The sequence below is a fragment of the Lotus japonicus genome, chromosome 2 (assembly GCF_012489685.1).
Source record: "Lotus japonicus ecotype B-129 chromosome 2, LjGifu_v1.2".
Taxonomy (NCBI): domain Eukaryota; kingdom Viridiplantae; phylum Streptophyta; class Magnoliopsida; order Fabales; family Fabaceae; genus Lotus; species Lotus japonicus.
In genome coordinates this window covers 8,439,613-8,454,300 of record NC_080042.1, presented here as the reverse complement: position 1 = coordinate 8,454,300, position 14,688 = coordinate 8,439,613, and the positions used below count along the sequence as shown (strand labels likewise).

Here is a 14,688-nt window from a genome sequence, read left to right as displayed (position 1 = left end):
GATTAATGTCTTATGAATTTCCGTAATAAAATAGATTTCATTTAATCTTATAATACTTCCTAAGAGTTTTCAGAGATCCCATAAACTCAATTATTCCCTGAGAAGGTCTCGATCCATTAAAACATAACAAGGTCCGAACTCCGTTCGTCCTTCTAAACTTTCTCAAAATCTCATAAAAATTCGGCATGACTTGCCCGCAATCCTCACTCCTCAGAAATCTCAGGTGCACGTGGAATAGCATAAATAAAACAGCTCAGTCAAAAGCATAACAGCATATTCCAACACATCCTAAGTTAACCATGTAGCACATAGCATGTGAATCATTTAGCACACAATATCATGGCATCAATTACTCAACAAGGTCGGCCGAAGCCTCAGAGAACAATTCAGACATTTAGCAATTAAGTGCATAACACATAAATCAAGTCGAACTTGTCGAAACCTAAAGCATTATCTAGTAATTCAGAGAGTAGCCCTCACCGGTGGGTCTTCCAGCTTCTTCCTCGAAATGTTCTTCAAGCTCTTCTCCTTGATCTCTGGGAATCTCCTCAAACGAACCTTAAGCAAAAATCACAGAAATCACACCAAGAGTCAGAAACTCAGCAATCAAAGAGTCCTAGGGTTACACGGTACACCACTACCTCCGTGGTACGACAGTCTAACGCGTTAAGACAAGTTTTCGAAAAATCGGATTCTCCCCCCCCCCCTTGATATAGCTCTCGGCCACTTCCTTTAATTGGGAGGGTCGATTTTTCTTCGATCAAACTTGGTTCCTAGGTTAACATAAGCCGTAACTAAGACGGTTCTAAGCTCGGAAAAATTTTCGGATCGAAAACTGATATAGGGGTAGTTTGGTCATTATTTTTAGCTCAAAATTTCAAAATTGGATTTTTGAAAAACAAATTGGATGGGGACGTCCACAACGACGTTTATGACGACAAATCCTACTAGCACTAAGCCAAGTCGATAGATTAGCGCGTAAAGGTTGCGACTTTGCCGAAAAATGGGTATTTAAGGTAAAAATTGATCCCGGCGGCATTTCGTCGACATTCGACAAAATCTAATCCGCAGAACACGCTCAGGAGCATGCAGGGAAGAAGTTTAGACACTGAAATCAGCGTATTTGAACAGTTTTTCAAAAACCTCAAAATTTTGAACTCAGAAAGTCGTAGGAGAAATGGACAGAAACGACGATTCGAAGGAGAGTATAGTTTACCTACCTCGAGGTCTTCGATTAGTGACGATCGGTGAAGCAAACGGGCAAGAAACGACGAAGATCCGGATCTCTCTCTCTCTCTAGGAGCTCGCGGGTTTGGGGAGGGGAAATGGGTATTTTTGCAAAAAATCTAATTTTTCAAGCTATTTATAGGTTTTGGAAAAAACGGAAAAAAGATTTTTTTGCGATTCCGATTTTTCCTGCGCGTTCCTCTGCGCATTCTAAGATAGGTTCTGGCGACAGAATTCCAGAATTCAAAACAGGATTCTTGGAATTAAACCAAAAGATCCAAAATCGGCATAAGTCGGTGTAAGTCGGATTATCCCGAAAAACTACTTTTTGCAGTGATCGTCGGATGAGAAAACTTCCTTCCGAAGAAAGATTAGGAATGATGAGAGAAATAGGAGAACGCGGGTGGAATCTTCTTTTGCAGCTCCGAATAGAAAAAGTCTTCATCGTCTGTCGATCTTAGGTTTTCTCGAACTATCAGGGATTCCGTTTCGGCAAACTTCCGAGAATTGGAATTTGACGTTCGTACTTTCCAGGATTTCGCATCGAAATGATTGTTTAAGGACGGAAAAGAGAAGTTCTAACATTTCTCTGAGGATTTTTGGAATTAGTTTCCATCGTGTCCTAAAGCGTAAATTAACTATTCACTAATACCTTTGACCTAGGATTAAGCGTATGTTAGTCGTGCTATAACTCTTTCGGTTTTTCGATAAATTCTTGGACTTTTCCTGAACCTTTTTCCTTTCCAAATTTATCTTAATCAAATAACTCTTTTCTTTTATTCACTTATCCAAAGCGTTAAAACTTGGGCCTTACAATCTACGGATTATCGAGATTGGATCCAAGGTGTTGAGGTGGTTGTGTGAATGGTGAGGACGTTAGTCTAACTGAACCTTAAGTTGCTAACTCTAGAGATGAGTACTTGAGACCGATATTGATCTTATGATTATTGTGTAATTGTTTTATTAGTGATTGATGCATGTGAACTGACCCTCTATTATCTGTTATTTGTTTTGTTCTGGGGGGGCAGATGACCTTGACAAAGAGTGCGGTGCATTCTTATGAGCTGGTACTCCGTGACGAGCCACTACCGGATGACGACTACACTTTTGATGAAGAGGAAGAAGAGAACAAGGAAGAGGCCAAGGAATAGGGTTGGGTTGAGAGTCAGTCATTTTCTTTTTGGGTTGAGAGTACCGAGTTTGGGAAGCATTGAACCATTACTTTATTTTGGTTTGGATATTTTACTTTGATGTAATTTACTTTGATTCCAAACATATATTTCATACTATTTCAGATGGTCAACTGGAAAGTTTTGCGATGTCGATTATTTTCCGCGTTTTAAAAAGGTTAAGTTTCAAGAGTTTCGTAAAATTGAACGTTTGTCATTAATTAAGGGTTAATAATTGAATCGACGAAAATTCTTTACGAAATTCATGACGTTTTGGTTACTGTGTGACACTCGAGAAATCGGGGCGTTACATGTCGCTGCGGTGGATATCCCGTGGTTTTGGTTGGTGGGTTTGGTCTATGGTTCTCCTTGAGGGTTGCTGCTTGAGCTTGGTGTTGTTCTTGAGGCAGTGTTCAAGTTTTTATATTTTGCTTGCATGTGTGATCTTGTTTTATTTTTCATAGTGTGTTTCTATTTTATGCTTTCTACTGGGTTTTTAGGTTTTAGTCTCAGCTCTATGGCGTTTTGGGTATTGTAGTGTGCACTACTATACCTAGGTGATTTTCTATTGTAGGTGTCGTGCAATTGATAGGATTGTACCTCTTTGATCGGGGAGCGACCAAACTACCCTTGAAGTCAGGGGTAGGAAGAAGGTTAGGGACGCGGTGAAGTTGAGACAGTTGGAGAAGGTCCCGGGAGGGGCTCCTGCAAGGAACTCCAATGCCAAAGTAAGTAGGAGAATGAGAGTAGGAGAGTGAAGAGATGAAGAGATGAGAGTTACCTTCTAAGGTGGGGGGGGGGGGAGAACCCCCTTATATACCTGACTTGGGGCTAGGGTTTGGCCATGCGTCATGCATGGCCAGTGCACAGGCTCCTCCCAACCGTTGGATCCCTGTTAATCCAATGGTGGCAATAAGATCTTGTGGTCCGGAGCTATCCATGGAGTAGGCCTGGACCCTAGTTTTCTAGGGTAGTTGGGGGAAGTCAACCCCTAGGTTATGGGACCCACGGTTGTCCCTTGTGGGAATGTGGGTCCTACCGGGGCCACTTCTTAGGTTCCCAGAACACTGTCGTTGTTTTCGGCTTTAATAGGACCTCTACTATGGGTGTAATCGTTACGGGTTGTTTGCTTGCGGGGTTTTTAGAGGTGTTTGGAGGGCCTTTGTTATAGTGTATGAGTCTTTGTCAGCTTTTGTTGGCTTGGTTATTGTACCCATTGTTGATAGGGGATGTATCTCAACTTTATCTATATTAATTAATACTCCCAAAACTAACCTGATATCTTTTAACTTTCCAAAAAAAAAATCAATGAAACATTTAATCTCTTTTTCCCAAAACTACCCTCGTATTTAATATGAAAAGAGATAGTTTGAATTTGAAAAGTTTTTAAATTGGAGAGAGAAATTCATAGATAATTTACACAGACATCCAATTGAATTCCGCCAAATCAGAAAATATATTATTCTTTTAATTAAAATTAAAGTCAAATGTAATTATCTCTCCTATGTGGCATGCTTTGATTGGATGACTGTGTAAAACTATTTTACACTGTCAGTGCATATCCATTAAACTCTTTTTTTATATAAATTTATTGCTATTGCTACTAATAACTTTTCTTAATCCTAGAGAATTAAATCGGAGAGTAGCTGCTAAATGTGATATTGCTATTGTATATATTAAGCTATTGTTAAACAAAATTATCCATTGAAATGAAAGATGATGAAATAGCCAATCATCGAGCAAGTTAGTTACTACAGTAATGACACAGATATTTGATATAAAAAGTAAGAGCATCACTCGTTTGCCGACATAGCATGGAAAAGGGTTAGATATTTTTTTTCTTCAAGGCTATGAAACAATTGTTTAATCTCTTATTCCTTAGAGATATCATTCTATAATGAGGACAAATAAGTTTATGTATATTTTCCTGGCCAATTATATTGTAGAGTTTAAGGCATGCAGACTTTCAACACAACAATAAATAAATAAAAAAGATCTTTGTAATACCATAATGCTCCAACCCCATTTGCTGGGGATCAAGATTCGCATACTCAACTCCCACCAATACCATATTGCTGATTAGGGGTGTTCATAACCGAACCAATCCAAACAAAATCGACAAACCGATCTAAAAAAACCGAAATCCAATCAGACCAAAAACCGAACGGACTGAAAATTGAAAAAACCGAAATTATTTATTGGATCGGATCGGATTTTGGATTTGATTTCCAAAACCGAACCAATCCAATCCAAACCGAACATTCACAAATATGTATAATTTTAGTTATACATATATCATTCCATTTACACTTACATAGTACATATTTATTGTATATATATTGATTATATCACACATGCTTATTTATAAAATTACGTTTTAATAAAAACAGTTCAAGTAATTATTTGAACTATATACATGCATCAAAGTAAACAATTATAATCATAATTTAAAAATATGTTGACTATGTTATAATTTATGAATGTTATATTAATGTTATAAATTATGTATTGTTGTATTTATCATATATTATATATTTTTAAAATTTATACAACACAATTTTTAAGTACAAAAAAGTGAAAAAAAAAAAACCGAACAATCCAATCCAATCCAAACTGCTGTAGATTGGATCGGGTTGGTTCAGATTTGAATTTAGTAAAAAATCCATTGGATGACAAAAGCATAAAACCGATGATATCGGATCGGATGATTTTCTCCTCAAAACCGATCCAATCCAATCCGCGAACACCCTATTGCTGATTTATTTGATTACTTTTTGAAGAAAAGAGATGGTGATGTTAGATGACTTGCCAATAACAATAACCCAAATCCAAAACCTACGACTCTAGTTATTATAATTATTACACTTTTTCAAATAGTGTTTCTTTAATGCCTTTGCAAAGGACTAATTAATTTTATATGTACTTGTTTCATTCCACATAGTGGATGGAAATAAAGATGAGATGGAAAAAAATATCAATATCTTTTCACAAATAAACTAAGTTTTATTTTGATGCACTGATAATGTAAAGTTTTTTTACACCGTCAACTAATTAGATTTCAAAGATTTATCATGTCACTCAATTTAATCAATATCAATATCAATATCAATATATATTAGAAAAGAAGAATTTTCATAGTGACGTGTCAGCACCAGATTAATTCTTAGTGACGTGTCAGCACCAGATTAATTCACATAAAAATTATTCCACGTGTCAATTTGTTAGAGGATATAATTTTCAATTGATATATGTTTTAATTTTATATATTCTAACCTAATTAATTGATATTATTTTAGAAGATATAATTTTCAATTGATATATGTTTTAATTTTATACATTCTAAAATAATTGATTGATATTATTTTAAATTTATTTTTAGAATATATTGATTAATTTTTATTGAATTTTCGAATTTTTTATTAATTCGGGATTTTATGAGTTTTTATTGTGATTTGCTAGATTTTGTTAGTTTTTATGTATCTTTATTTAATACCTTTTTAAATATTAGATTTGATTGGGATTTAGGTTGTTTATTTCTTAATTTTATTTTAATTTATCTTATTATTTATTTTATTTTAAATCCAGGAAATACTTTATTTTATTTTAGATTTACTTTTAGAGTATATTAATTAATTTTTCCTAAATTTTCGGATTTTTAATTAATTCAGGATTTTATGAGTTTTTATTGTGATTTGCTATACTTGGTAGTTTTTATCTATCTTTATTTAGTACCTTTTTTAATTTTAGATTTGATTAGGATTTAGGTTGTTTATTTCTTAATTTTATCTTATTATTTATTTAATTTTACTTACAGGAAATATTTTATTTTATTTTACATTTATTTATAGAGTATAATAATTAATTTTTATTGAATTTTCGGATTTTTAATTAATGCAGTATTTTATGAGTTTTTATTGTGATTTGCTAGATTTTGCTAGATTTTGTTAGTTTTTATGTATCTTTATTTAATACCTTTTTAAATATTAGATTTGATTGGGATTTAGGTTGTTTATTTCTTAATTTTATTTTAATTTATCTTATTATTTATTTTATTTTAAATCCAGGAAATACTTTATTTTATTTTAGATTTAATTTTAGAGTATATCAATTAATTTTTCTTAAATTTTCGGATTTTTAATTAATTCAGGATTTTATGAGTTTTTATTGTGATTTGCTATACTTGGTAGTTTTTATCTATCTTTATTTAGTACATTTTTAAATTTTAGATTTGATTAGGATTTAGGTTTTTTATTTCTTAATTTTATCTTATTATTTATTTAATTTTACTTCCAAGAAATATTTTATTTTATTTTACATTTATTTATAGAGTATAATAATTAATTTTTATTGAATATTCGGATTTTTAATTAATGCAGTATTTTATGAGTTTTTATTGTGATTTGCTAGATTTTGATAGTTTTTATCTATCCTTATTTATTGTTTATTTTTAATTTTAATTTTATGAAATATTTTATTTTATTTTTGAGTTACTTTTAGAGTATAAATGATTTTTTATGGTATTTTTAGTGAATTTTCATATTTTTATTTAATTCAGGATTTTATGAGTTTTTTATTGTGATTTGCTAGATTTTGGTAGTTTTTATCTATCTTTATTTAGTTCATTTTTAAAGTTTAGATTTGATTAGGATTTAGGTTGTTTATTTCTTGATTTTATCTTATTATTTATTTAATGCTAATTCTTAGAAAAGGGAGTTGATTTGGTGCTGAGGGTCCACAAAGCTACCATGGACATGCAGAGATTTGATAGCTGCTATTTCTACCTCTGCCACATGTCGCGATCAGGACAAAGGTATGTCGTAAGATGATGTTACGTGAAGAAGAGTTTATCATGTTGTGATTGATGGTTTGTGTCATGTCAGTTTATCCTTTGTTCGTAATTCAATCCTGGATTCTTAAATTTCACATATTTTGTGTGTTTTGATCCAAAAGTTTACAAATTTTTGCATAGACCCTTTGACGAATCATTGTTGAAGACGTAATGTTTTGATTCTGATGTAATGTTTTTTCTATTGTTTTGATTCTGACGTAATGTTTTAGTATAGTTTGTAGAAATCCATGCGTGTGAAACCATTCTAAACCAGATTTTGGTATAATTTATAGAAATTTACGAAACTTAGGATAGCCTGAATTTATATTCATTTCTCAAATTTTGCCCGTTTTTATTCTTCATGTTTGAGCTGTGTGTATAAGCATACTATTTGCACTGTATGTGAATGATGCACAACTTACTATTTTTTTTAATGATGCACATGTCAGTCAAATTGATGAAAGCATATGAAGAGCTCACATTTAATCTTCATGAGTATGTTTAGCTCATTCTTAAGGTTGGTTCATGTTTTCCTCAAACTCATTAGTTTTGCATATACTCATGTTTTAGTATGTCAATTGGGTGACTTATCTTACTTTGATCTGTATATTTCCTTAAGTTCAATTTAAATTGATTGTTAGTATAAGTTTATTGGTGAAGTAACCACAATTATTTTGGGTGGGAGAATTATTTTGTTTTTTTTTCTCACATATATAGATAATTTGTTGGGGTGCGCACATATGGGGTAATAAACCATTTTTTGTTTCTCTTGACTGAAATGTGCCTTTGATTTTTTGTTTCACAAGGGTTCCACCCCAAGATTTACAAATACACTAAATACAATTCTTTCACCACAGTTCTTTCAAATTGGTGAAGGAGGGTATTTTATTATTCAAGACTTCATTTTGGGTTTCTGTTTCAATCTTCTTCATGAATTGATTTTGTTCTTCAACTAATTGTAAGATGTCATATGCTTCAAGGATTCCTGCTTTTCTCTTCTTAATCAGAAGCAAAAGGATTGAGGAAAAGAAAATCTTCTAGGGTGCAGAATATTCACTAATTGGAAAAAAAAATAACACGTGTCATTCTCAAATTAATTCTCATAAAAAAAATACATTTTAAAATTTTAGATTTGATTAGGATTTATATTGTATATTTCTTGATTTTATCTTAATTTATTTTTGATTTATTTTTAGAGTAAAAAAAATACATTTTTAAATTTTATATTTGATTAGGATTTAGGTGGTTTATTTCTTGATTTTATCTTAATTTATTTATTATTTATTTTTAGAGTATTAATTAATATATCCCAAACTATTTTTTAAAAAGAGTGAGTTTGAAAGCTATAGCTTAAGTTAATTTTGTAATATATTCCCAAATAATAATAATAATAATAATAATAATAATAATAATAATAATAATAATAATAATAATAATAATAATGATAACATATGTGTGCGGATATGGACCGGTTGGATACTATAGTGCCCATACCCGCACCCATACCCACTATTTTTTGCGGGTAATTATCTATACTCAACCTCATACCCATTTAGCGGTTTTTTACCATACCCATAGTGGGTATTTTTTGCGGGTACCCTATGATTTTGAGACCCATTGTCATCCATAGATTTAGATTTTGGCAAAGATGGATAGCTTCCTGTAATGACATTGAATTGTCTAAAGGTGGGGAGCTTCGAGTTGCTACCCACGTGAGTATGGAGACGAGTACATGTAATTTTTAAAAACGCGGGTATGGAGATGGTACTATAGTACCTACCCATTGTCATCTCTACTTAGTTTGAATAAACACAATAATATTATACTTTATGATATATCTTACACAATCCTGATTTGTGCTACTATCACATTAATTTTTTTTAAGATTAATATGTTGATAATTCCTTATATCTATGATTTGTGTTATCGTCTTCATATTTACGAAGAATGTGAAACGAGTTCCTCTTGGTCTCAATCGGGCTTAGAAGAGAAGTCTTTATCTCCACTTTACTCATCAATTATGACTTTTCTATTTCATTCGTTGTTTAATATTTTTTTAATAATCAAAGTATTAATTAATGTATCAAATACAATAGACATATTTCCCGTGCAACGCGCGGGTAAAAAACACTAGTTAAATATAAAATCAACTTTTTTCACATTCAAAAAATCTGATTAGCTGATAGTATAAAAAACTTTATACTGTCAGTGCATCAAACTTTTTCTCATAAAGTAAAATAAGTCACTCAAACTTTTTCTCATAAAGTAAACATCCCTAAATGAAATGCAAAAATGTAGTTAGCTTCTATTTTCATTTTACTTTTGACTTAATTGCACTTTTGGTCCCCCACGAATGCTATATGTGCTATCGGGGTTCCTAAACTTCAAAAATAGCATAACACATCCCCAACGTTTTGCTCCGTTAACACTTTTGGTCTCTCCCCTAATTTCCATCTAAAAATTAACGTTTTCTGAATTTTTTAGAAAAATCCATTCACTTCTTCATCTTCTTCATACACCTTTCCATCATCTTCATCTTCTTAAAAAAAATTACTAAAAAAATCAAAGTTCTTCAAATCTAAAAAAATCAAACTTGCGGCTAAATACCTATATCTGTTGTGTGTTTCTAGTTATTGGGTTTTTTTTATCAATCTAGTTATTGGGTTCAAAAATCTTTATTGAATATTTGGGAGTCACTTGTTAAATGAGGGAAAATTGGGCTTGCTGGCCCAAACTCAGAAAGACCAAAAAGGATACACCTACAACTAACTGCATGCATGTATGACTGTATGAGTATATGAATGTATGATGATGATCTAAATTCTAATTTCGTCTGAATCGAATTCATTAGAAGCAATGGTATTGGTAACAACATCATCTTCTTCATCTGAGCGTGTCCCTGCAATTGAGTTCCTTATCCAATCAGCTCAAGTAAATCAATCAACCACTTTTTTCATTTCCACTAATTCAATTCAATTCAACTCAATTCTATTATATATGATTCTCATTGTGATTTTCATTGTAGCTCCTGCAAGTTCCCCCCATTGTTAAGTACTCCGCATTGTCCTTGTTCGCTGATCGCTTCCTTCCTTCTTTACCCGCCGAGTAATTAATCTCTCTTCTCTCTATTTATTCATTCATTGCTTGCTTGTTAATTTTGCTAATCATTAACTGCTTAGCTTCATTCAGCTCACCCAACTGGTTATTGCAACCCCTCACCGAAAGCGCATTGCAGCTGTTTGTGCTTATGTCTCTGTGGATTTCAAGCAAAGTAAGCCTTCAATTTCAGTCATTTCGATCCAGGCTGGCACACTGTGACTCTCTTCACATACATCTGCAGATGCATGATACTCAACCACTCTCCGCTACTTGTTTGAAGTCGTTGGCCGATAAATCCATCAAGGAACAGCACTACACCACTCGAAATTTCATCGAAGCAGTAAGCAAACAAGCCAATCATTATTATCATTATGCTTAAATATACTTTAGGTCACCGCATTATTGCGAAATCTTGGTTATTTCGAGAACGGAAACATCCCCAAAAATTAGCAAATACTATTTCGAAAACACATTACTTATGTCAAACAGAAAATTAGAAGGGGCTAAAACCAATAATTCACAATAATGCACGACCAAAAACATATTTAAACCTTACTATTATTATTGTTTGTGATGATTTGATCATGAAGGATTTCATTTTGCATTCTCTAAAACTTTATCTGCAGGAGATGCTCTTCATGCAGGTATAAGTTGAAAAACTTGATGATGACTCCATGAGGTATCATCCGACTTTGATGTGGTTTGGTATATCGCCAGGTGTTGAATTTTGAGATTGGGACAACAAATATTACATTTGTGTACCTTGAAGAGCTTTGGATTCAATTCAAGTGAGTGTCACTGATATTCTTATGATGGATCAGATGTTTCTATACTGTGTCTACTCACTTTTGAATGGTTGGTTGGGTTTAGGGGAGTGACAAAAGTTGGTGAGCTGATTGACTTCGATGTTTGCATGGATGTTATGGATCTGCTCTATGAAAAGGAGGAGACATCGTTTCTTTATAGGTCTCCTCATTCCCTAGCTGCATCAATCTTGGTAAATTCCTTTGTTATTTCCAAATTCCAATTAAAATCTCATTTAAGCTTTTACTTTTAGAAAGTTGTGTAATATGCTTTTGCAGGTTGTGTCATACATAATAACAGTCCCTAAACAGAAATGGGAATTCCCGGTTCTTGCATGGGGTAAGAAACTTCATTTAGGTTCTAATATACTTTTGTTTAATTTAAACTTACTGATAATACAACCATAAGAACAAAATTCTCATGCTGAGGAACTAAGAAAAGGATTTTGTTGTCAGTCAATTTTGTGACCTCGTATAAGGAAGAAGATATCATGAAAAGGGTGATGGAGATTCTCAAGCATGTGCTTGAACCTTCTTGAGATATCAGGTTAGTGAACTTTAGAAGATTGAATCACTTTTGGTATCTGGATTCAGAATTGTCTTGAACTTTGTTATTTGTTAAACTTTGTTATTTACTAGTAGTCAAGTGCTCAATCTGTTCTATTAGTGCAGTGCTCAAGTGCCGCAATATGCTGAATTTGATTTCTAAGGTTATCTGTGAAATGTACATATTAATGAAGTTAATTATCTGTCAATATGCTCTATCTTTTGCTTAATGTTTTTGGATACTATACAGTATACAACTCTATTCTGTTAGTAGGTTTTCTTTCTTTCTATTTCTAGCCTTTTTGCTATTTGAGGACCCTTTCATTTTCAAAGTAAAGTGTCGTGCCAAAAGAAGCAAATAGTATAATGCAATAAAATTACGGATTATATATGCTAATTCCTGTGATTTGTTCGTATATCCTAATAATTGGTTGTAGGATGATGTCTTGAATGAGCTGAAACGTCACATTCTTGGTGGACTTTGGATGTATTTTGGGTGATCACCATCTAATTCTTCCTCCTGAATGGTGTTTCAGTTGGTGGCTGCATAAGAAATTAGACATTTAGGATTGTAAAAAGGTTTTTGGGGATAAACATTTAGCCATATTAGAGAAAAATCTTCAGCTCATTAAAAATTGAAGAAATATTACTCATTTACTCTTCTGTTTATCCAGACATTGTGATGGAAATTTGGTTTGCATGATTAGACCAGCTACTTGTCTTCTATGGCGTGTCAAGTCAGGTTCAATCTCCCTTGAGAATCTCATTTAATTCATCAGTTAACTAAAAAGAATGCTTTTAAAAAAGGACCTGGTCATGATTGATTTGGAGGAAAACTCTTCAATGGTGCTTGTGTTCAAATTCACAGTTTATGCAAACATTATATATCATCACTCTCAACATAATAAGTAGCCTCCAACTCAATAGGATGCCAAATAACTCTACCTCAAAGTAGGACACAAGAGGCTTACGAATTGATGCCTTTATACACCTATTTAGAACATTGAAACGTGTTAATTTTGTCACCTCAATCAATAACATTTTGTTTCTCCAAATTGATATAATGCTAGTCATGTTCACGTGTCATTTACCTAATAACTTAATCTTTTGAGATAATTAAATCTTAATATGGTATCAAAGTCTATATACTAAGTGATATAGAGTTCGATCATTGCCGCCCCTAAATCATTAAATAAAAAGTTGAATTTCAGGGTCAATAGGCATGTGCATTATTCACACTCATGGCTAAATAAGTTATTGCATGAGGGGGCGTGTTAGAAATATAATTATTCATGTATCAATTACTTAACTACTTTAACTTTTGGGATAATTGGTTCCACATGCTAATTATTCATGTTCAATTAATTGGTTCTTGACACATACTAATTAACTTGCTCTCTCTCTTTTTTTTTTTATGACATCACCTATCACAATTCTAATTTCTTTCTTTTTTATTGTCAACACTTTCTATTTTCTAATCATTTGTTTCTTTTTTATTCTAATCACTTTCTAAGTGTGGGTGAATTTGAGATCCGAATACATTTTTATCTTTTCCAATGAAGTATTTGCTTATCCAAAAAAAAATATGATGCACCAGTTAAGGTCGACATATATAAATTTATTTTTAGATATGGCGCAGTGGAGTAAAGGATATAGCGAACATCTAGCTAGAATTTAGGAGGATGGTTGCTGAAGGCTAAACATGCTATTTACATATCCACTAGTAAAGTGGAAAATGCTTGTGGAGATTTTCTTGGAGCACACAATTAATGATGTAGATAGTAGATACTAGATACACCCTGAATGTTTGCACAGGATGCAGATGAAACAGTTTCACCTTGCACCTCCTTATCAGTTCCCCTATGTATATAGGTTAAGAGCTTCTTAGTTTTATACGGTCTCTTCCTTGTATATATAAAGGAAAAGTGGATATAATGAGCCATTCCTGATAAATAAAAAGTGTATCATTCATCCATATTAATATTTCCACCCTAATTAGTAAATACACGTGTTTTTAGAATAGTTTTTCTATCAACATCATCACACATCATATTTTTCATTATTTTATCATCTCTTCCTATATTTGTCTAGATATGGATGAAAATTGATCTTTATTCAATTTTTCTGTCTAAGTAGAGATACATGTAGTGTAGTCAAACAAATGAACCGACGTTCATGCGATGTGGAGGGGTGAGTGAGACTAATTTTTCTTTTTAAGAGCAGGTGAGTGAGACTATTCATCCGTGTGAACTATATTATTATGAATGATGCTTTTCTTTCCACTAATTATACCCGTAACTTGTCAAGTCCATAAGATATTGATAGTACATAGACATTTAAAATTAAACAGGACACACATCTCATATACATTTATTTTTATCACATTATTTCATATACCATACTAATTATAAAGAAAAGATATTAACACTCATTCAAACGCTTTCTCATTCACTAGTTAAAATTCATGTGAGATTTACAAAATGTCTATTTGTGTTAGTGGTGGCACACACTAAACTCAAATTTTTATAATCCACTTGAGAGAAGATTCATGAAAAATGTACTTCTTCATATGAAAGCGCTTACATAACAATGTTTCAAAAATAAAGATCATACTTTTAATTTAATAAAATTTATATGAATTTCAACTGATAAACGTGCAAATGTTAAAAAGTTAGTATTAAAGTGGAGGCTGATAACACTTATGGTTTATTAATTTTCTATCATCTTTTCATTTAATATTTAAATTTATTACATTCAAAAAATATCTATATTTATTGGATTTCTACCCAATATTTCCCCACCTGCAAAGCCCTTCCATAGTTTTCTCCTTTCCATTGATATTGTCGTCTTATGATGCCAACTAGCCCCGATTTCTTATTGCTTTTACACTTGGGATTGAAAATTGGAACCGGACCCCAGGGCAGACACAAACCTGCGCCCAGCTGTCACCCGAACCCGACATCTCCTTCTTTGCTTTCTTTTCACCCAAACTAGTTCAAAAATTTCTTTACCACGT

At 32.4% G+C, this 14,688-nt stretch overlaps 1 protein-coding gene across 2 annotated transcripts; it reads left to right on the top strand.

Annotated features, from left to right (window-relative positions):
• The first annotated feature begins 10,033 nt into the window (after positions 1-10,033).
• Positions 10,034-12,545, top strand: LOC130735241 (cyclin-J18). 2 transcript variants are annotated; one of them, XM_057587318.1, is made up of 10 exons: positions 10,034-10,155; positions 10,250-10,329; positions 10,414-10,495; positions 10,565-10,663; positions 10,950-10,967; positions 11,041-11,111; positions 11,194-11,320; positions 11,406-11,466; positions 11,583-11,673; positions 12,110-12,545. In XM_057587318.1, the coding sequence occupies exons 1-9, from the start codon at positions 10,081-10,083 to the stop codon at positions 11,663-11,665; spliced, it is 696 nt and encodes a 231-aa protein (XP_057443301.1). In that variant the 5' UTR covers positions 10,034-10,080; the 3' UTR covers positions 11,666-11,673; positions 12,110-12,545. The 2 variants fall into 2 exon arrangements, with proteins under 2 accessions (XP_057443301.1, XP_057443300.1); XM_057587317.1 differs by having other exon boundaries at positions 10,414-10,663.
• The last annotated feature ends 2,143 nt before the right edge of the window (positions 12,546-14,688 follow it).

Excerpts from the sequence above, each read along its gene's own strand:
- LOC130735241 (XM_057587317.1), top strand. The coding sequence starts at position 10,081 with ATGGTATTGGTAACAACATCATCTTCTTCATCTGAGCGTGTCCCTGCA. Across the intron at positions 11,112-11,193 it reads GAGCTTTGGATTCAATTCAA|GGGAGTGACAAAAGTTGGTG; the intron begins GTGAGTGTCACT and ends GGTTGGGTTTAG. Across the intron at positions 11,467-11,582 it reads ATTCCCGGTTCTTGCATGGG|TCAATTTTGTGACCTCGTAT; the intron begins GTAAGAAACTTC and ends TTTTGTTGTCAG.